Here is a 23,829-nt window from a genome sequence, read left to right as displayed (position 1 = left end):
TTGGGCATGCGCAATTAAAAATGTATTAAAACTTTCAAATTCCTACTTTATTCTTAGTTTCTAGCACTAAAAAAAAAAAAAACCCTGCTTAACAAAAAATGTGAGGGGGATCTGGTAAGCAGCTGAAAATCAAAAGGCTCAGCACAATTCAGGAAGCCGCAGGTGTTTCTGGAGGACAGCAGTTTTATTTTCTTCCCACATCTCCTAAGAGGACAGATAGACTCCCCGCCTCACAAAGTATTACATTCTTCAAAATCACTGAGACTCTCTCCACTGCCCCTCCTGTCATCCACTCACCGCTCTCCCGTTCCCCTGCCTCCATCGAGCCTGCACCCTCTTCCTGCACTTCCCCTGTCCAAGAATGGAGCGGCCATTGATTCCGTGCCTCCCTCGGCAAATTCTACCCTGGACATATCTCTGATGTGGACCTGAAGCTCCACCTCCCCTGCTCCACTGCCTAAGGTCAGTCTCATTTCCGGTCTGGACTCCAGCAACAGCATTTCTATGTTAATAGAGATTTAATTTAATTATTACTGAAAACATTTATTAATAACATCCTACCTGCCAGGCAATGTGCTAAGCACTTTTCATGTATCAACTCACTCAAGATTCAGAACAACCCTAGGAAGTATATTTATTATTTATCCCCATTTAAAGAGGTGGCAGAATGCTAAGTGAACCCAGCTTGTGAATAATAGAATTTTAATTCATACCACCTGTTCCAGTGCTCTTACCCAATGCATTATCTTGCCTGCCAAGGAGAGAGAGGGAGAGGGAGGGGGGGAGAGAGAGAGAGAGAGAGAGAGAGAGACACAGAGAGACCTAGTATTTTTAACAATACACCCTAGAGACCACACCTCGTGTCAACACATACAGAGCTGTCTCATCTCAGGACCACAAAATATTAGATTGCTAGGGTGTTGCACAAGCAAGTCAGTCTCCTACTGGTGGGCATTTAGGTTGTTTCCAGTCTTTTCCTATTCTAAACAATGCTGCAATGAACATCCCTGTATGTACACCTTAGCACACAGTGTGAATACAGCTCTGAGGACATTCCTAGAAACAGAGTTACTAGATAAAAGCACTGGCGCATTCTGAATTCTGACACGGCAATAAGGGTGTCTCACTTGTTTTTCCTGGCACCACCCTCTCCCCACTCCAGTGCTCTCCCCACACTCCTACCAAAGCTGGCCTTTTCAGATCCAGTCACATCATTCCTCAACTTTAAACTCCAGGGCCTTCTTCAGTGCCAGGGCACAAGGTTTCCATTCCTCAGCTTGGCCCAAAGGCTCTCCATAAGCTGGCACCAACCAAGCTTTCTGCCCTTCTCTCCCACCTCCCCACCCAATGCGGTCATACCCCACAGGCTGGCAGGCTCTTCAGTCTCCTCCTGGTGTCTCCTCTGCCTGGACTATCATTCTCACCTGTTTTCACCTGGGGACTCCCCTGCACTGTCCATGCCCCTCCTCTGTGAGGCCATTCCCACTCCCTCACTGGGTTCCCACTGGTCTTGGCATATGACAACTAATCATGCATTTCCCACTAAGAGTACACTTCTTTGTTGGGGTCTCCCCTAAAAGTCTGTGAATTCCTTTAATGTTGTGTCCTTATTTCCTAGCATAGAACCTGCCAAACATCAGGGGATCAATAAAAGATTGCTGAACACATGAATAAATAAAATTAGACAAATGGAATGCTTTGATTTTGCTGGGAAGTGAACTCATTTCAGTAGAAATCAGATGCCCTGGAGAGAAGAAGTTAAGCCTAATGCTACAGAACACACTCAGAAGTTTGGAAACTATAAAGCACACATACATGGAAAGAGAGATGTTTGCTAAAGCTGTGTATAAGGTTCAAAAGAGGAAAAAGGAAGGTTTTAGTGACAATTACCTGTATGTATCAAAGAGCTTGCAGTATGTTTTGTCAGTTCTCAGGTGTATTATATGTAAAATATTGATGTTATTTAATAAGGTGTTGGATTAGCTTTTTTTTTTTCCTTGCCCTGAGCTATACTTTCTTTCCTCTATTTACACATTTCCCAGGAATGAAGCTCCTCCGTAAGAAAGCTGCCATTCTAAAGAATAATCTTCACGGCCATGGGTAGCCCAGATGTCCTATGAGAAGGCAAGCTGTGACATGCTAAGTTACTGCTGCCCTTTTCCCTTCAAGTGAACTCTTCCAACTCCCCCTTCCCTGTCCCCCTTATCAACTGGGAAAAGTGGGATTATCTAATCCATTTTACTTATGATTGACTGACTGATTGAATTTTAATTAAAACTCATTCAGACTGAAATGTTATCTCAACTAGAACCGCAAGCCTTTAATTGTGGAATTAAAAGCTTTCTTCCTGTATATACAAATCTTCAGGCATCAGTAAATAGATGAATAAATACTGGAGGAGGAGGCTGGAAGAGCTCCTTGAAATCACATAAACCTACTTGGCTGGCTGGACCAGAAGGCAATCTGTTTTCATCTATTTTGGGTTACTCCAAGAGGTAGGAGCACAGTCCCTCCTCACCAGGCTTCTCCTGGGTGCTACGTGTCACAAAATGAATAATGACCTCCCAGTATCTCATTCAGTCCTCACAGGAGCAAATGGAGGGCCTGGGATGCTAACGCCACATGCTGCTAAATGCTAGAACCAGGACTCAATCCCTGGCCTGGTCCAAGGCCACTGTCACCCTCCATTGCTACTATCTTCCAGCCCCTCTCCTTGCTACCTGAACACCATCCAGTGGTCCCACCCTGGCCTTCCCTGAGCTTAGTGAGCCCTCTCATCTATGGCGATTCCCTCTGCACCATGATTTGTAAATGCAGATTTTGTTGGCTAATATTTAATGATGTTTTCTATCATAATTCCTCACCCTAATCTGCCTATCTTTAAGTCCTATCCTATCCCTTTACCTCTTGCAAGATTTCTACCTGTGGCTGGTGGTGTATCATTGAACATACCCACTCTTTCAAAGAGCTATTAGTTGACGTGGGTCCACTCCACTTATTTTTGGATAAAGATTTTGTGATTCTCTGAAATGAGCTCCCAGGCAAAGGCACAGCTAACCCCAATGCCTCTGATGTGTGCACAGCTGCTGTCACCCAACACGGACTCTGAGCACCTATTCTGTGCTCTGTTCACTCTTCCAGTGCTAGGGAAAGAGCTCCACCCTCACAGAGCATACATTCTACTGGGGGAGACAGTCATTTGTTAAAAATAAATGTAAATAAGTGCTAAGGAGAAAAATAAGTTAGTTACGCTAGAATAAATGAAGTCATTAAGTAAGACGTCTGGATTCTTGTGTGGTTTAATCAGCCCTACTGTTTTAACACTGACATATCAAAAGAAGTTACTAAGTAATAAAATCTAACCTCTAGCTTGAGAAATAAATAAGATAATCATTACAAGAATGGCAAAATAAAAATAAAGCCACCCCTCTTTGGTCTTTACAAAAATATTTGCAGCCCTCTGTTAGACAAACCGATAATATCCCTTACCTTTTCCTACCTTCCTTTCCTGTTCCAATATATACAAGTACTTTCGAAAGCAGAAACCACAAAGCAATTTAAGATGGTCACCTGTGAATGGGGTGCTTTGAGTCCTCACGGGATGACGACTGGCAAAGGCAGCCTCATCTCTCCCCACAAATGGGGAAGGCACAGTCTCTACAGCAGGCATCTCCGCTATAAAAGAGTCAAAGTCATCCTCCTCATCTTCTAGCTCCTTCTTCCCCTCCTTCTCCTTTTCTCCTTTACTCTCTTCCTTCCCTTCTTCCTCCTTAGTGAGAAGCAAGGGATCAGGTGTGGGGTAATTCTGTTCCATCAAGCCCTCGGCGCCGGAATCCAGCTCTTTAATGATTTGGTCATACTGGGCAATGAGATCCTCGCTCTCCGGGTGGGCGGCTGTCAGGTTAGAGCTGTGCTCTGCCTCAGGGGCAGGGGATGCTAACTCTGAGTTGGATTCTGGGGCTGCTTCAGGTTCCCTCTCTTGCTTTGGCTCCTTGGGCTCACTGTGAAACGGGTCTGAATTGTCCCTATTGCACTCCTCCTCTGAATCTGTCTCTGGCTGGGTGCTGAGGAGTGGGCCGTTGTTGATGGGGACATTCTGAACTTCAGCCTGAGCTTCAGCTGGTGGCCTAGCAGCTTCCTCCTGAGAATCCTTCACGTCCTCGGAGTCCTTCTCAGCACACAGCCTGTACACCATCACATCATCCTGAAAGTCCGACTCTTCTATGTAGGACCCTTTGAAGAGCAGGAGGGCATTCTTCTTCATCTCCTGGATGTGTTTGGGGGGATCAATGGGTGCTGGGGGGCCTGAAACCTCCAGATCATCATAAGGCCCTGGGGAGCCCACGTCAGCCCCTGAGGAGATTCCAGTGTCATAGCTGTCATCCCATTCCAGCTCTGTCTGGCTCTTGTCCTTTCTGGGAGCCAGCTGAGGTCCCGTCTTCCTGGGGAGTTGTTGCGGGAGCCCGAACACAGGGCAGGCCGAGCTCACACTGCCCTCCTCCGTCAGACTCTGGAGAAACATCTCAGGGTCGGGGGAGTCGCCATCATACAGGGCGGACCAGACACGGCAGTCCCTCATGCAGCGGAGGATGTTGGTGTGGGCCTCCCACAGGTACTGCAGGTAGCTGATGTCCAGGGCTTTCCCATACTCCACAATGCAGGCTGACTGGGAGAACGCTTCGGGGAATGGCCGCTCCACAGGCCCTGCACAGGAGGCAGAGGCTGGTTAGAACAAGGGAGGTGTGGGGACAAAGGTAGTGGATGGGGTTGTGACCCATTCGGGCTAAGACTGTGTCTTGCCAGCTACTTTGGGTCTAATTATATCTGATTAAAATGACCTCTGAATAATATGGTTAGATTGTAAGAAGGAAAGATTAATAATAGAAACTCTACCCTCACAGAAGATAGAAAACCAATATAGCCAGTCAGATAGTGGCTATAGCCGATGGAAATCTATTATCTGGTACGAGTCATTAGAGAAAGAAGAGCTGATAATCGCAATCTCTCAGGTTGTTGAGAGAATTAAATTAGGTAATACACCTGATATAGTACCTGCCACAGAGTAATAACCTTAAAGTTTTTTACTTTGAATCTAAAGCGGAAGGCTGGTAATCCATGAATCTGAGAACCAGACTTTTTGTAGAAAAATCCTGGGTTTTTAGAAAAGCCTATTAACTCATTCTGTCTTCCTGGGGACTATCAGGGATGTTGATATTATCAAATGGTCTCTTAGAGTAAAATCATATTCACTACAAAAGTCATTTTAACCTAAGAATGCTGCTTATGTTACCATGACTGCCTTTGATGTTAAAAGTTCCAACTTCACTACTGAAATAGCTGCAAAAATATCTTCCTATGAGTTTACATTTTCCCTCAAGAGAAAAAGACTGAGGGAAAAATATATAGTCTATCATTTCTTAAACATCTAGTAGGCTGCAGGTGCTTTATCAATGCTATCTGAGTTAATTCTCCCAATGATCCTATATGGTAGATATTATTTTCTCCATTTTCAGATAAAGAAATTGAGGCTCAGAGATGAAAGAACACCCAACCCAAATTGTGGAAGAGCCACAGTTCAAGCACAGGCAATTTCACACCAACCTCCATTCTTACGTCAGTGCCACATCTTTGCAAGCCTCACGTCTCTTCATGCTCTAAATCTCTACCAGACTGGGTCAGAATTGAGCTTTTAAGGATACCCATTTCCAGGGCATTAGGGTAGACATAATTCATATTTTATAGCTCTACTGCTAAGCTAAAACGTTAGTGTTTATCTCTTATCTATGTTATGTAAAAAGACTTCAAATACTACTACTGGCAGTATTTATTGCGCACTTACTACATGCGAGGCAGTCTTCTAAGAGCTTTACATGTCTTCACTTGCTTTCCTGAGAATAGCCCTTTGAAGTAGGTACTATTTTACAGATAAGAAAAAAAGTTTAGAAAACTTAAGTAATTTGCCCAAGAAAGTAGTAGAACCAAGACATAGAACCAAGATGCAAAACCTAAGTCTTGGCTCTGCTACTTTCTTAGGCAAATTATTTACCCCGGACAGTAATTACTCTGGCTACCTAGCTAGCTATGTCACCACCCATCCATTAGGGCATTTATCTGCTATAAGGCAACCTCAGAGGCAGTAAGAGTGGAAAGAACATGGCATCTGAAACCAGAGAACCTACTTAGCTGTATAACCATGAACAAGACAATTCCTCTCTCTGAGTTTGTTTATTCATCTGTAAAATGGGAATACTACCTTCTTCAAAGCATTAAAAGTGATCACACCGGGAGAGAAGTTGGCAAGTTATGGAGAATCATAGGTTTAACTTGAATTTTGAATTCTGAGGCAAGGTTAGCCACAGAATCATTCTTGAAAAAACTTTCATAGTAAATTTAGAAAGACACCAATTTTTAAATATGTTTTAAAAAATAACTTTTAGGTATGAAAATATAAGATATCCATACTAATTTGCCTAATAGGAAAATATAATTAAATTACATAAATTGCTGGATTTCCATGCATCTTTATATAAAGACCAAGAATCCGTAAGACAACCTTAATTTCTACAAATTACGTTAATATCAAACATACTGACATTTTCTTAGTCAAGTAACCCAGCTTTTAAATACACTTTACCTAAGAAAATTATAGCTGGGTGGACAGAATGACATTGTTGGGGTGGATATCAGAATATAAACTGGAAACACTTGACTCAACACCAGGACTGGGCATTTCCTAGTGGTCACAGGACAAGCAGAATGTTCCTGAATTGAAACAGCCATATGACCATCAAAGATATACAAATGCTCCCTTGCTCTAGCTGCCTGCCAGAGGGCCAAGGTTGACAGAGATGGCCATTTCAGTTTTGCTTGTATGAGGTGAACTGTAGCTGGCAAATAGCACCGAGTATCATAACCCCTGTAAAGTATTTATGGCAGCCTTCCTCATTAGGTCAATCAAATGCATGCAATTTTGCTGTCATATCACAAATTTCAAGTTTTATAGTGATACATAATAATATGTAAATCCTTATGACAGATTTCTATAAGTGGCTCATTTTAGAAATTAAAATAAGGGCTGATTCTGTCTCAGCAATAGCCATCTCCACACCTCTCACCCCCGTCTTGTTTCCAAAGACATGCTAGCACACGTTTTCACATTTTGACTCTGAGGATCCCACTAGAAAGTCTACGTAAAATAAAGATCTGGCAACAGAACGTAACGTCTGGGCACGTCAATGAACACTGATTACAACGTGTCCATAACTCGTTACAAAGCAGAAAAGGATCCTAACTAGTCATTCATAAGAGAAATGGGACCCACCACATAATTCCCTGTCTACCCAAAGGGACACATATCCCAAGGCGAGATGGAACTGGCATCCTTTTGTTTAAAGATCATCACTAGCGAGTTCCTACCTGAAGTGTCATGCATACACTTTGACCAGAGAATATAATCCCTCTCTTGGTTCCCCAGCGTCAGAGTGATCCCGCTGGAGCAGCAGACAGGAGTCAAGGCGAGAAGCTTGGCCGCAGAAACAGAGTAACAGTCTCTCTCCTTCACAGCCCACCTCTGACTCAGCATCATGTGATTGCAGGGGATCAGATACCTAGAATGACAAAAAGAACAAGCGTTTGGTCTCTGCAATGTCTTGAACCATTACTGGGACTAACTAAACCATAACAGGGACTCCTTGTGGCCAGGGGCAGACTCATCCTCTCTCAGCTCTCAATTGATCATCTCACCAGCCACCAGGGTTCGCTCCCTAGCTTAATTTCTTCTGAAAGAACAACCTCTTTGCAAAGCACTTAATGGTCTTTATAATTCAATCTCCAGGAACTTCTTCATCTCTTAAACGATCCCTCTTCAAACTCCATGCCTTTGTGCCCACTGTCACCTTTACCTGGCCTGTGCTTTCCCCTTTTCTCTGCCTGACCAATGCCTTTCATTCTACAAAGTCCAGCTTCAGTGTCACCTTCTCTGAGAGGGAGCTAATCCCTCCCTCCACTATGCTCATGGGCCTCTATTAAGCACTATTATCTTGTATCACAATTACTTCAGTCTACCTCCTGAATATAATGTGCTACCACAGCAAGGAGCTGCTTCAGTCATTTCTCTTATAATCCCAGAAACTCTGGCTCATTGCAGGCACTGAATGGCAGCAGCAAACAACCACTCCATAGTGTAAACCTTTTCTTATGTTCTTACGTGTGGCCAGGAGAAAATATAATGGTAAATGACTCACTGAGGATCACTGGGCCCCATTTCACACAAAACACTTTTGGTTGGTGATCAAAAGCATCTTAGTATCATTTTGAACCTGGGGACAAGAAAACCTGAGCAACCATTTCTGACACACCTGGAGCACATCAGTGGGCTTCATGGCTAGAATAAAGTGTGTTTAAATGACTTACTTTCTTAACAGGGAAAAAAAACATACTACTTATTTAAACAAAAATGGAGCAAATGGGATAAAGAACTTATAGCCAGAGCCAAGCATCACATATGTGTGCAGGAGCCAATTGCAGATGAGCCTAAACCCTTATGTGAACGATCACAACCTTTCAATCAGCCAGAGTGTTTTTGCTTCTGTATTTGGCATTTGAGAAAGAAGCCGTGCAGAGAAAGACAAGCTAAGATTAAGGTTTTTGTAAAAAAAAGATAAAAAGTACGACTTTCAGGACATGCCTTCAGGCCTGTAAACATTCAACCATCTCCCATACCTCCTGCTGATCCAAATGAGGAAAACCTAAGTTGATATTCACAACTGATCCACTGCAAGAGCCAGAGTCAGAGAGGGAAGAAAGATTCCATTCTCTGTGTGGTACTTGATACTGAAGGTTTTAATAATACTTTCCAGGTATGATATAGCAAACTTGCCACTTAACCTTCGGTTTTCAGAAAAAGCAAACCATCTAGGTAAGGCGGTCCTCATCCCCTCCCCCTACTGTCTCCATGGGCAGATATATATTTTGAACCTGCTGTCAGTAAGAACCAGACACACCCTGCAGGTCTGATGTGGTGGCAGCTGTTTTCATAAGCGCAGTTTCATGAAAGTAGAAGGTTACAAGGACAAAAAGGGAAGTATGGAACAGGGGGCAAGACTGTTCTGATTCTTGGCTTAGTTTTGGGGACTTTAGCAATGAGGAAAAATGAATGCTGCAGGCAGAAAATAAAGGAGCTCTTTTCCACAAGGATATCTGTGAGTAGAGATGCTCTGGTAACCAGAAATAACACAGGAGAGAGAAGCATTCTCGCACCTCTGTGTGAACCCACCAGCTGTGAACAAAGCATAGCTGGACCCCAGTGGGCACCCAGAGAAGGCAATGCTGCTCTAGCACCACAGGAGGGCGCCAGGGTGCACAGCAGGAACAGGGGCAGCAGGTTGAGGGGCGGGAAGGGAAGGCAGCAGCAACAAAAGGGATCAGAGCAGGAGAGAGGACCATGGCTGATGCTGCTGTGGCAACCGTGGTGGGAGATTTGTTCATGCATATATGTAAGACTCCTTATTTGGGGGTGGGGTACAGTGCCTCATGCCTGCAATCACAGCATTTTGGGAAGCTAAGGTGGGAGGACTGCTTGAGGCCGAGAGTTCAAAACGAGCCTGAGCAACACAGCAAGATCCTGTTTCTATAAAACATAGAAGAGTTAGCCGGGTGTAGTGGTGTGTACTTGTAGTCCCAGCTAGTCGGGAGGCTAAGGTGGGAGGATCACTTGAGCCCAGGACATAGAGGCTGCAGTGTGCTATGACTACACCACTGCACTCCAGCCTGGGGGACAGAGTGAGAGCCTGTCTCTAAAAAACAAAAACAGATAAACAAAAAAGATTTCTCACTTGGTGATCCCTAGAAGTGATAAGTGATACTTTTTGTGTTGGGTGGGGGGTTTGGGGGTGGGCCCAAGGTTTTCTATGAGGTGGCTGGGGTGAGAGCTGGGAAAATCTGTCCTGTAGCCATTGATGTGAACTCTTCCTATAGGCTGGTGAGGCCTAGAGAAATTCGGATTACACAGGATTTATGGTATCCTTATTTTGGTCATTAATTATTTAAGAAATAAACTGCTTCAATGCTTTTATATACTGCTGGAACAGCAATGACTGCTTACAGCTCAAACTAAGCATATTTCATGATTTAAGTTGATATTCATAGATTTTTATTCTTTGTTTGAAGTATTAAAAATGGAACACTGGATCAAAGCTAATAAAGCTATTTATCAAATATCACCAGTGGGTAGCTTGAAACTATATTAGAATAAAGACTTATTGGGAATTTGCAACTTTACAAACACATGCTTTCAGTAGAAACTAAAAATTTTCTTCTGAATAAATCAAATCAAGGGAGATCCCCTATTGGTTGAAAGAGAGTCTATGAAACTGGAAATGGGGAGTCTATTCAAATGAATAGCCCGCCAGTATTCTGAATGGTGGTTCTCAGAGGTTATTATGTTAAGTGAAATAAGCCAGGCACAAAAAGACAAATATCACATGTTCTCACTCATACGCGGGAGCTACAAAAGTGAATCTCATGGAAGTAAAGAGTAGAATGGTGGTTACAGAGGCTGGGAAGGGAAGGGGGAAGAAGTTAGTTAAGGGGTACAAAAATACAGCTAGATAGAGTGCTAGTATTTCATAGTACAGTAGAGAAATTACAGTTGACAATAATTTATTGTATATTTCAAAATAGCTAGAAGAAAATAATTGTAATGTTCCCAACACAAAGAAATGATAAATGCTTGACATGATAGATATCCTAATGATCCCGATTTGATTATTACACAGTGCACGCATGCATCAAAATATCATGTGTACCCCAAAAATATGTGCAACTATTATACATCAATTTTCAAAAGAAAAGAAAAAAAGAAAAAAGCAGTGGTTCTGCTGTATCTTTAAAATGAAGGATCATCCCAGAAGAAAGAATAGAAAAACAGACTGTGCTCCTCTGTCTCTGTCTTTTCATCACTCACAGGAAAAGATTAGAAATAGAATGAATGCCAGAATATCCCCACATTTCAAATATTAAAATGAATTGGCTGTCAATAGCAGAAAAATCACTTATGAATTTAGTATAGGTGTTTATCATCAAACTATCTTTTCATTTATACTATATGTATTTTGTTTGAGAATTTAAATTCATGAAACTATAAAAATAATCAGAGACTAATAAATATCTGACTTCAGAGGTCCAGATTTTGCAAAGCCATCCCCCAACACAGAAGGAAAAAAAGAAAAAAATATACATAATATATAAATAAAATATGTATCATATATATCATACATATTGTCCAAAATATGATATATGATATATATGTATCATACATATTGTCCTCCCTGATTTTCACTATTTCCCCAACCCTTTATAACCCTGGGCCTGTTTCTTATTTTCTTGGATATCGGTCATTAAATTAAACCATCATCACTTCTAAAATAATTCTGTGACAATCAATTGATAACAAAGCATACATATTGCCGTATGCTACACTGACCATAAACACAAGCAAAACAAGGCAGTGAAGTACGACGAGCTAAGTGAAGTGCTTCTTCTGGGATGATAACCCCAACAATGCACCAATAGACAAAAATCTACAAAGCAATGTTAGTGAATTCAAAAGGATCATCTGTGATTCAAAGAAGTTCTGGCCATATTTCTCCTATTCATTTTCCCCTAGGCTGGCAGGCGTTACAGGGGTTTTGTTGTTGTTGTTGTTGTTGTTTTCCTTTCCTCCAAACCCCTAGCTCCTATGCAAGATGAAAATGTTCCTGAAGTATACACACAGCTTCTCTTCAGGCAAAACAACCTCTATCTGAACACAACAGGCAAGGCAGTTCATAAACCTGACAATGGACCAGTACTTCTGAAAAAAACTCTCTAAAAAGAATATTCAGAAATAGTATTCAATGTATTAAGCAATTAAATTTTGTCTCAACTGGGAGGTTCCAGGCACATGGCAGAGATTTGTTACCTCACTGCTTGTCAGCATTTCCTGCCTGCCTTTGGCCTATCATATGTCATATCCGTGGAGGTGGACAATTTCTCCTTGGTTTTCTGCTCACTAAAATATCCTGTCTTTGGGGGTACCTTATTTCAACTTACTTTTCTGATATTTCACCAAACGAAAGAAACTAATATCCGTTACAAATGGATCATCATTTTGAAATGTTGGTATTTATGAGTATTTGGGTTGTAATAAAAATTGACATACAGTCATTATTTATTTATCACATAACAAATACCTTCATTAAACGCAGTCACATAATCTTCACAGCTCTACTGCCTCTCAGATCTGCAAGTTTATCATATATATTCAAATGACTGCAGTGGCAGCAACAAACAAAAAGGACAGATTATAAATATATTTTTTATGTCCCTTAAAATAATGTTTAAATGACTTGAAGAATAAAGATTTTTTTATTGGCTTTGCTTTTTGCACAGATTCTAAATCTGAAAAGAATTATTTTCATTAGTTTAAAATGTCCTTTCTAGAAAATTCCCTCCCTTAAAATGTGTGTTATACTTTATAGCAGGGGTGTCTAATTTTTTGGCTTCCCTGGGCCACACTGGAAGAAGAATTGTCTTGGGCCACACCTAAAATACGCTAGCACTAATGATAGCTAAAAGAAAAAAAAATTGCAAAAAAATCTCATAATGTTTTAAGAATGTTTACAAATTTGCGTTGGGCCCCATTCAAAGCTGTCCTGGGCCACATGCGGCCCGCAGGCCACAGGTTACACAACCTTGCTTTACAACATTTCAAAACATTTTCACAAACATCACCACAGTTGATCCTCCCAATAATCTTATGAGGTGGCATACTCCAAAACCAAAACATGCTGAGTCACAACAGCAGTGCAGAAGAAGGATACCAGGAGCCAGTGGTTTCTTGCATGCCTATTATGTGCCCAACTGACTTCTGTGTATGTCCTCTCAGTTTCTCTCCTGGTGGAATCCCTCAAGCAGCACAGCAGAATTAGAAACAAAGGAAGTATTCAATTAAGAGCAACTATATTATTATTATTATCACTATCATCCTCATTAAAGAAACATGGGCCCAGAGAGTCTAGGACCAGGCAGTCAAGCCCATCTCCTAAGGTCAGGTCTGGCATTTTTTTTTTTTTCATTATTCCATTCAGAACTTGTGATAACATAACATTCAGGCACTTTCCTGGTATATTTGTCCTCACCCACCCTAGAAATGACTATCCCTGACTTGAACATTTATGTATTTCAACCATGAGCTGATCTCTTCATCTTTATAAGGGGCAAGTCTGGGTCTCCAGAGAAGCCATTACCGATGCCATCTCTGAGGACACTTTTGTAACACAACAAACACCACTATATGAGCAGTAAAAGGGTGATCAGCACTCACCTTCTAAAGGCCACTGAACAGCCAGCAAGCAAGAGCGTCCATCACCTAGACTAAATCTGACTTGGTGACCCAGAGCTGGGAGGCTCTGCACCTCCAGATCAAGGCCAGGCTTCCAAGTACACTGAAAAAGACAGCTGGTTTTCCTACCATCAAAGAAGCAGTATTTAAGAATTTAACATTTAAATACCATCAGGCTTTACCCACTTTGGAGTAAAAGCCTGGTTTTTTTGGCACTAAAAACGGCTTTGCCAAGTTGTTCTGGATTTCATTCAGGCCTTGCTAATGCATTCTGTCATATATCAGTAGAGGCTTGATGAGGAGCTAACATAATCCTTTTAGGAAAGATAACTAACGTTCTACCCAGACTACCCAGGGTGTTTCTTTAAGATTGGATTTGTTTTCTGCTAATCCTTAAGATTAGCTACTGATGACCTAATCCAAAACTGTAAAAAGTTCAAAAGCTCTTTTAAACTTGAAAAACCAATAGGTGATACTCTCCTGACAATTCTGTAAGGCCCTCCACAATAGGCCACTACCAGCTTTTTCAGACTCATTTTGTAATCACTCTCTTTTGCAAGATGTTATGCCTGCACGGCATCACTCCTCAAAGTGGTTCTCAAACTTAGTAGTGCATCAGAATCCCCCGGAATTTGTTAAAACATGGCTTGCTGGGCCCTAACCCCAGAGTTTCTGATTCAGTAGGTCCGAGAGGAGACCAAGAATTTGCATTTCTAACTAGTTTCCAGCATCACACTTTGACACCCCTGGCTTTTCCAGAGCTACCTATTTGGAAATGCTAGTGCATCCACCTGGAATGTCTTCTTCTCAGTAATCTCTACTCAAATCATGTCAAAACCCCAATGTGGACTAGGGGAAAACCAGGTCTCCTCCCTCTTCCCCCACTCTCAGCTCCACCCACCCTTATTCCCCAGGACTGGTCAAATGAAGGGTCAGGAAGTCCACTAAGGAAGGAGGAGCAGGGAGCGCATGCTGAAGGACCCTGGTAGTCCCACTTTTTCGTTTTTGCTTCCACACCACCAGAAGAGCACGTAAGAGCACAAACCCTCGCAACTCGGAGCTCCTCTCAGCCCTAGCCCTTCGCTCTTCTCTCAGCTTTGGGGCCACATTCTCTCTGGGTCCGCTTCTTGCAGTGCTGGGGTAGGGTTTCACCAGAGTAGTCAACTCCAAGATTCAGGATCCGGGTTTACCAAAAAGAAGGAAAGACGTACACCATGGTCTAACCAGGAGTTTCTAGAGTTCTGTGCATAGATTCGGGGCTAAATCATGAGCTAATAAGGAAGCATCATTGCTTTCCTTCACAAAAACAGATGCTTCTCACAGCGTTCCAGAGAAGAAGAGGGATTGCTGGGCCAAGGCAAGATTTGGTGTTCCTGAGTCCCCTATTAAACTGCCAAATGAATGTCTTCTTAATAGCTGTGCACTTTGACTCCTAATACTCGTCCTCAAATCCCAGCCACTTCATAAAACCTTTCCCACTTGTACTTCTGTCCAAAGGACAAACCTTTGCTACCTTTCAGTTCACAGCAAATACTCATCAAATTTTTACTGAATTTAACTGAAATATACTCACAGATCAGAGAGTATACATTGTGTGTACCATTATCAAAGCAAAAATCAAAGAAATTATATATCAAAAGCACTTTATATTTGGAACACTTGCTTTTAATAGCAAAAGTCCCCTATAAATGCACTTCAGGAGAAAGACATTCAGCCACAGACCAGAATAGCTTTTATAATACTTCTGAACATTTTCAAGCATTCTATCTATAATTTCCAGGAGCATATTTACAATATAATGCATATGGCCCTCTAAAAACTTTTAATAGTACAAATAAAATTAACCTTGGGAAACAATGCAAAAAATAAATTAATGTTCGTGATAATTTTCTTCCTTAGACGCTTGGCCCCTTTTTAGCTTATACGACCAAAGTAATATAAAGTATATAAATAACATAAAGTATATGAATATAAAGTAATATAAAGTATAAAGTGAATTTTTCTTTAAAGGAAACAAAAAAGGCAACTCACCTTAGAACTAGCTGTAACATCACATCTTCACAATGTAAACCAATGAGAGTTCTGAATAATGCCAGAGACACCACACAAAGCTGGGAAGCAAGAGACACACATTCTAGTTCAGATGTTGGAATGATAACTCTACTCCCCACAGATAGTAAATAAATCAGAATTACAAAAAAAAATGGCCTTTTTTTTTTTAGCAGTTTTGATAAAAAGCATGCTGCTGCCAGGGAGAATGTGTATTCAGGATATCAATTCTCCTATAGGATTTGATTAGAAAGCCAGTGTCTGGAATTATGCCACTGTGCAGAATTATCTTCCTACAAAAATGTCTGGGCTCATATTTCCAACTTTTAAAGATCCAGACAGATAAACATTCTACCTACAATTCTCCAATTCTCTCTCTCTCTCTCACATACACACACACACACACACACACACACACACACACACACACAATCTCCTATTTAGGTAATTTGTTTTCCTGAGTTATTTTCAAATATGCCATTAGTTATTTACAAGACAGGGCTCGCAGAAAATTGCATATAACCTAGCCAAGTCTCCCTTCAGAGTTCTTAGCCTCAAGCTCAGCTCCTCTCTTGGCTTTGGGGCATTTTCCTTGGTTCCATTTCCCATTGTGCTGAGGGTGAGATAATGTTCTTTTCTAAAAAGTTCTTTAAAACACAAGAATTCTATCAATCACTGGTTTCCAAAAAGAGAAGGTAAACTGCCAAATAGGGGAGATACCCAAAGGTGTATTGTAAAATCTTTGTACCCTTTTGAGAGTAAGCTTTTAACAATCATACTGGCCCATTTAAGTAATTTTAAGCTCTCATTCTTTGTACAGGAGAATAAATGCTAGTCTGTCTTCTAGGCAGGTTGGGCTTAAAATCTGGCCAATGAAATCCACAACAATGCTGTAAAGAAAGAGCTGTACTTAGCCTAACCCAAAACATCTCTTATCCTCAGGGCAGGTCATATACTTGTCGTGAGCTAGAAGCAACATACTCTGTTCCCATTCCAAGTCTTTGCACACGTGGTTCCATTAAACGCAATGCCTTTTCCTGACTCCCCCACGGGCTAACTCCTATCTATTCTCAAAGTCTTAGCTTAGGCATCACCTCCCTTAAGAAATCTTTCTGTTCTGTCTCACAATATTACCATCCAACACCTCCTTTCCCCAGCTCAGTTAGGTTTCCTTCTTATCCATTGCCACGGTAACCCCTGCAAATCACTGTTAATTTATCAGATTGCATAGTAACCCCTACCGCTCACTGTTAAGGGTGAGCAGCAGGGTGTATTTGTCTTTTTATTATTGAGTTACAGGAGTTGTTTATTCTGTGTACAAGTATCTTATCAGATATATGATTTGCAAAACTTTCCTACCATTCTGTGAATTGTCTTTTCAAGTTCCTGCTGTTGTCCCTTAAAGGCAAAAGTTTTTAATTTTGATAATTTCCAATTTATCAATTTTTTCATTTGTTGTTGTTCATGCTTTTGGTGTCATAACTAAGAAAACACGGTCAAGGCTACAAGGATTTACTCCTATGATTTCTTCTAAGAGTTTTATAGTTTTAGCTCTTACATTTAGGTCTTTGGTCCATTTTGAGTTAATTTTTGTATATGGCATGAGGTGTGGATTCAGCCTTATTATTTTGCACATGGATATCCAATTGTCTCAGCACCATTTGTTAAAAAGACTATTCTTTCTCCCACTGAGTGGTCTTGAAATCTTGTTGAAAACTAATTGACCATGGATATATGAGTTTATTTCTGGATTTTCAATTCTGTTCCACTGGTCTGTATGTCTATCCTGCACCACACTGCTTTGATTACTGTAGCTTTGTAGAAAGTTTTGAAACCAGGTACGGTGAGTCCTCCAACTTGTTTCTTCAAGTTTGTTTTGACTATCCTGGGTCCACTGCATTTCCCTATGAATTTTAGAGTCAGCTTATCTATTTCAACAAATAGGCCAGATAGGAGTTTTTTAGAAAAGCACTGAAACTGTAGATCGATTTGTGGAGTATTCCTATATTAACAATATTAAGTCTTCTGGTCTATGAACATTGGGTATTTTCCCTTTTATTTAGGTCTTCTTTAATTTAAACAATGTTTTATAGTTTTTGCAGCACAAGTTTTGCACTTCTTTTGTAAAAATTTATTCATATTTTATTCTTTTGATGTTATTGTAAATTGATTTTTGTACATTAATCTTGTATCTGCAACCTTACTAGACTCATTCATTCTAACAATTTTAGTGCATTCCTTAGTTTTTTACATACAAGAGCATGTCATCTACAAATACTGATTATTTTACTTTTAATATAAATGCATTTATTTCATTTTCTTATTTAATTGCCCTGGCTAGAACTAAGTACCATCTTGAATAGAATTGAGGAGAGAAGATATCTTATCTTCTTCCTTATCTTAGTGAAAAACATTCTTCACTATTAAGTATAATGTTAGCTCTGACTTTTTCATAGATGCCCTTTATCAGATTGCTAGGAAGTTCCCCTCTATTTCTAGTTTGTTGAGTATGCTGTTGATAATCATGATGTTTTCCTTTATCTTGATACGATGTATTACATTAATTGATTTTCAGACTTTAAACCAGCTTTACAATCCTAGTTTGATATATCCCACTCGATCATAGTGTATAATCCTTTCTATTTATTCTAGATTTCATTTGCTAGTGTTTTATTGAGAATTGGGGAGCCCATATTCATAGTAGATGTTAGTGTAGAGTTTTCCTGTGGTGTCTTTGTTTAGTTTTGGAATCAGAATAACACTGGCTTCATAGAATGAGTTGAGATGTATTTCCTCCTCTTCTAATTTTTGAAAGAGTCTGTGAAGAATTTGTATTAATTATTCATTTTTTAAATTGATAAAGAACACATAACATAAAATTTAACGTCTTAATGATTTTTAAGCATACAAATCACTAGTGGTAACTATATTCACATTGTTGTGCAACAGATCTCTAAAACATTTACATTTTGCAAAACTGAAACTCAGTAACCACCGAACAACTCCCCATTTTCCCTACCACCTAGCTCCTGGAAACCGCATTTTACCCTCTGTTTCTTTAAGTTTGACTATTTTAGATCCCTTACATGAGTGGAATCCTACAGTTTGTCTTTTTGTGACTGGCTTACTTCACTTCGCATGATACCCTCAAAGATCATCCGTGTTGTAGCATATGACAAGATTTCCTTCTTTTTTTTAAGGTTGAATAACATTCCATTCCATTGTATATATATAACATACTCTCTTATCCATTCATCCATCAATGGACAATCTAGGTTGCTTCAACCTCTTGGCTATTGTGAATGATGCTGCAATGAACATGGGTGTACAAATATCTGTTCAAGATCGTGCTTTAAATTCTTTTAGATATATACCCAGAAGTGGGATTGCTGGATAATGTACTAATCCTATGTTTAATTTCTTGAGAAACCTCCATGCTGTTTTCCATAATAGCTGCACCACTTTACATTCCCATAAACAAGACACAAAGGTTCCAGTATTTCCACATTCTCACCAACACTAATTTTTTCTGTTTTTTGGATAGTGGCCACCCTAATGAATATGAGATAATATCTCATTGTGGTTTTGATTTGTACTTCTCTAATCTTTTCATATGTTTTTTGGTCCTTTGTAAGTCTTCTTCATAGAAATATTCAAGTACTTTGTTTATTTTTAAGTTGGATTATTTGGGTTTTTGGTTGGTGGTGAGTTACAGAACTTTTTATATATTCTGGATACTACCCCCTATCAGATATATGACTCATAAATATTTTCTCCCATTCTGTAGGTTGCCCTTTCATCTTGTTGATTATTTCATTTGATATGCCTAAGTTGTTAAGTTTGATGTACTCCCATCTGTCTTATTTTTCCCTACGCTTCTGGTGTCATATCCAAGAAATTATTACAAAATCCATTGCTATGAAGTTTTCCTCCATGTTTTCTTCTAGGAGTTTTGTAGTTTCAGATCTCATGTTTAGGTCTTTGATACATTTTGAGTTAATTTTTTTATATGGTGTAAAGTAAGGGTTCAACTTCATTCTTTTGCATGTGGATATCCAGTTTTACCATTACCATTTGTTGATGAAACCGTCCTTTCCTATTGTGTAGTCTTGGCACCCTTGTCAAAGATCATTTGACCATAATACAACGGTTCATTTCTGTTTCATTCTGTTTCCTATTCTGTTTCATTGGTCTTTATGCTAGTCCCACACTGTTTTTTATTACTATAGCTTTGTAGTACGTTTTAAGGAAATGTGAGCTCTCCAAATTTTTCCTTCTTTTTCAATATTATTTCAGCTATTCAGGGTCCCTTGAGATTTCATATAAATTTTGGGATTTTTTTTCTATTTCTGCCCAAAAAATGCCATTGGGATTTTGTTACAAATTGCATGGAATCTGTAGATTGCTTTTGAGTAATATGGCCATTTTAATGAAAATAAGTTTTTCAATCCATGAACACGGAATGTCTTTCTATTTGTTCTTCTTTCATTTCTTTCAATGTTTTGTAGTTTTCAGTGCACAAGTCTTTCACCTCCTCAGTTAAGTTTATTCCTAAGTATTTTATTCTTTTTGATGCTATTATAAAGAACTTTTTAAAATTTCCTTTTCGAATTGTTCATAGTTAATATATAGAAATTACTTATGTGTGTTGACTTTGTATCCTGTAACTTTACTGAACTCGCTTGTTAGTTCTAACAGTTTTTTGGTGACATCTTTAGGGTTTTCTATATATATGATTATGTTGTCTACAAACAGACACAATTTAACTTCTTTCTATCCAATTTAAATGCCTTCTATTTCTTTCTCTTGCCTAATTGCTCTGGCTAGGACCTCTAAGTGGGCATCCTTGCCTTGTTCCTGATTTCAGAGAAAAAGCTTTTAGTCTTTCACCATTGAGTAAGATGTTAGCTGTGGGCTTTTCATATAAGGCCTTTAATATGTTGTAGTTGTTTCTTTATATTTCTAGTTTGTTGAGTGCTTTTATCATGAAAGGGTGTGGAATCTGTCAAGCGCTTTTTCTGTATCAATTGAGATGATGCTGTGGGTTTTGTCCTTCATTCTGTTAATGTGGTATATTACACTGACTGACTTTCATATGGTGAAGCATCATTGCATTCTAGGAATAAGTCACACTTGGTCATGTTATACAATCCTTACCATGTGCTGTTTAATGCTTTTTGCTAGTATTTTGTTAAAGATTTTTGCATCAACAGTCATCAGGGATACTGGCCTCTAGTTTTCTTGAAGTATCTTTGTCTAGTTTTGGTATTAGGGCAACACTGGCCTCATAAAATTAGTTTGAAAATGTTCCTGGATCTTCAGGTTTTTAGGAGTTCAAGGAGGACTGATGTTAATTCTTCTTTACATGTTTGGTAGACCACTAGAGTGAAGCCATCTGGTCCTGGGTTTTTCTTTAAGATTTTTCAATTATCATTACAGCTTTGATCTCCTTACTTGAGGCAAGTCTGTTCAGATTTTTTTTTATTTCTTCATGATTCAGCCTTGATAGGCTATATGTTTCTAAGAATGTATCTAGGTCTTCTAGGTCATCCAGTTTGTTGGTGTACAATTGTTTGTGGTATGCTCTTTTTTATTTCTGTGGCATAAGGTGTAATGTCACCTCTCTCATTTCTGATTTTAGTTATTTGAGTCATCTCTCTTTTTTCTTAGTTAATCCAGCTAATGGTCAATCAATATTATTGCTGTTGTTTTAAAAAACCAAGTCTTGGTTTCATTGGTTTTTCTATTCTTTATTTCATTGATTTTTGCTCTGATCTTTATCATTTCCTTCCTTCTGCTAACTTTGAGTTTAGTTCATTCTTCTTTGTCTAGTTCCTGAAGATGTATAGTTAGGTTGTTGCTTCAAGATTTTCTTTTTTAACCTAAGTGTTTACAGCTATAAAATTCCCTCTTAGTACTGCTTTCACTGCACCTCATAAGTTTGGGTATATTGTGCTTTCATTTTCACTTGTCTCCAGATATTTTCTAAATTCCCTTGTGATTTCTTCTTTGGCCCAAGAATGTGTTGTTTAATTTGTATGTATTCATAATTTTTTCTACTTTTCCTTCTGCTATTTATTTCTAGTTTCATTCCATTGCAGTTAGAAAAAAATTATTTGTGTGCTTTCAATTTTTGTAAATGTGTTAAACTTTGTTTTGTGACCTAACAAGTGGTCTATCCTGGAGAATGTTCCATGTGCCCTTGAGGAGAATGTATATCCTGCCATTGCTGGGTGGAGTATTTGGTATATGTCTGTCAGGTCCAACTGGCTTACAGTGTTGTTCAAATCCTGTTTCCTTCTTTATCTTCTGTCTGATATTTTTATCCACTATTTAAGTAGGGCATTGAAGTCTCCTACTATTATTGTGCAGCTGTCTATTTCTCTCTGTAATTCTGTCAATGTTTGCTTCATATATTTGGGAACTCTGATGTTACATGCATATATATATACACATATATATAATTTTTACATGCATGTATTATATATAATATTTATATCTTACTAGTGAATTGACCCTTTTATCATTACATAATGTCATTCCTTATCTCGTGTCCTTTTTTGTCTCTTTAAGTCTAATTTTTAAATATAAGTACAACCACCTCTGCTTTCTTTTAGTTACCATTTGCATAGGATATATTTTTCCATCTTTTGACTTTCAGCTTATGCATGTTCTTAGATCGAAAGTGAGTGTCTTTTAGACAGTATATGCTTGGATCTTGTTTTTAATCTACTTAGCCAGTTTATATCTTTTGACTGGAGTGTTTAATCCATCCACATTTAAAATAATTACTGAGGTGGAAGGACTTACTATTTCCATTTTGTTGTTTTCTGTGTGTCTTACAGCTACTTTATTCCTCTTTTCCCAATAAGCAGACAGAACATAAGAAGTAATGTGAAGCAAGCAATTCACACTTTTCTTTCCCTCACAAAGTAAAAGTCAGTAGTTGGAGTTTTCTCTGGATCTTGCCACACTGTGTTGGGGAGGGGACATGGCTAGAGCAGGGAATAATGCCACCAATTTTCCTGCACACTTCAATATGTCTCTTCTTGGCTTTGTGCTACAACCTCTTAACTGGTGTTCTTACAAAGTTTCTGAAGTTCTTACAAAGGCAGTTTGGTCATAAATTTTTGTTAAGTGGGTTTCTCTGTGAGGGAATAAGGGCCTGGGTCTTCCTATTCCACCATTTTGCTGACATCACTTTTTAACTAGTGCCTAAATGTTTGATAGAATTCACCAGTGAGGCCATCTGGGTCTGGGCTTTTCTTTGTGAGTAGTTCTTTTAATTTCTATTTTAATCTTATTTTGATATAAATTTATTTAGATCTTCCATTTCATAAGTTTGTGTCTTTCTAGAATTTGTCTATTTCATCTAAGTCATCCTTTGGCATATAGTTGCTCATGGTCCTAATCGTTTTTATTTCTGTAAGGTTGATAGTAATATCCACCTCTTTCATTTCTCATTTTAGTAATTTGAGACTTCCCTCTTTTTTTCTCAGCCTAGCTAAAGGTTTGTGAATCTTGTCAAAGAACCAACTTTTTATTTCACCTATTTTCTCTATTTTTAAAATTTTCTATTTCATTAATTTCTGCTCTAATCTTTATTGTTTTCTTTCTGCCTGCTTTGTTTGCTCTTCTTTTTCCAGTGTGTTAAAGTAGAAGCTTAGGTTACTGCTTTGAGCTCTTTCTTCTTTTTTTTAACATATGTGTTCACAACTATATATTTCCCTTTAAACAGTGCTTTCACTGTGTCTCATAAGTCTGGGTATATTTTGTCTTCATTCTCATTTATCTCAAAGTAAATTCTCATTTCCCTTGTGATTTCTTCTTTGACCCACTGATTAGAAGTGTGTCAATTTCCATATACTTGTGAATTTCCCAAATTTCTGTCAATAATTTTTTAATTTCCATCCATCATGATCAGAGAACATGCTTTGCATGATTTCAATCCTCTTAAATTCACTGAGGCTTGTTATATGGCCTAGCACATGGTCTGTCTTGGAGAATATTCCATGTACATTTGAGGAGAATGTGTATTATGTTGCTGATAAGTGTAGTGCTAATTGAATATTTTCTCTAGTATAACATTTTAATTCCTTTAAAAGATTTTTTCCACTTTTTTTTAGTTATTTTCTTAGTGGTTGCTCTAGGGCTTCTAGTATATATTTTAACTTATCAGAATTTACTTCAAGTTTATATTAAATTAGCTCTAGTGAAATATAGAAATATTACTCCTATATAAGTCTATTCCCTCTTCCCCCCTTTGTGCAATTATTGTTATATATCATCTCTATATATGTTGCAAACCGAATGATATATACATTCTCATTCTTTTGCTTTTAAAACAAGAATTGCAATTAAATAGAGACAGCCTTTGGGGAAGAGTATTTTTCAAGTTA

At 38.9% G+C, this 23,829-nt stretch overlaps 1 protein-coding gene across 2 annotated transcripts in view; it reads right to left on the bottom strand.

Moving 5' to 3' along the window:
• Positions 1-23,829, bottom strand: part of FHIP1A (FHF complex subunit HOOK interacting protein 1A) — a 258,682-nt gene that overhangs the window by 16,318 nt on the left and 218,535 nt on the right. For both annotated transcript variants that reach the window (XM_016952373.4, XM_016952372.4), the window contains 3 exons: positions 15,413-15,492; positions 7,417-7,607; positions 3,571-4,704 (listed from right to left, as the gene is read on the bottom strand). In XM_016952373.4, the coding sequence (XP_016807862.3) occupies positions 3,571-4,704; positions 7,417-7,607; positions 15,413-15,492 (1,405 nt within the window). The remainder of the gene's footprint in view (positions 1-3,570; positions 4,705-7,416; positions 7,608-15,412; positions 15,493-23,829) is intronic.

Source organism: Pan troglodytes, chromosome 3, assembly GCF_028858775.2.
Source record: "Pan troglodytes isolate AG18354 chromosome 3, NHGRI_mPanTro3-v2.0_pri, whole genome shotgun sequence".
Classification (NCBI taxonomy): Eukaryota; Metazoa; Chordata; class Mammalia; order Primates; family Hominidae; genus Pan; species Pan troglodytes.
The sequence above is the reverse complement of the archived record's forward strand: the minus strand, read 5'-3'. Positions and strand labels throughout refer to the sequence as shown.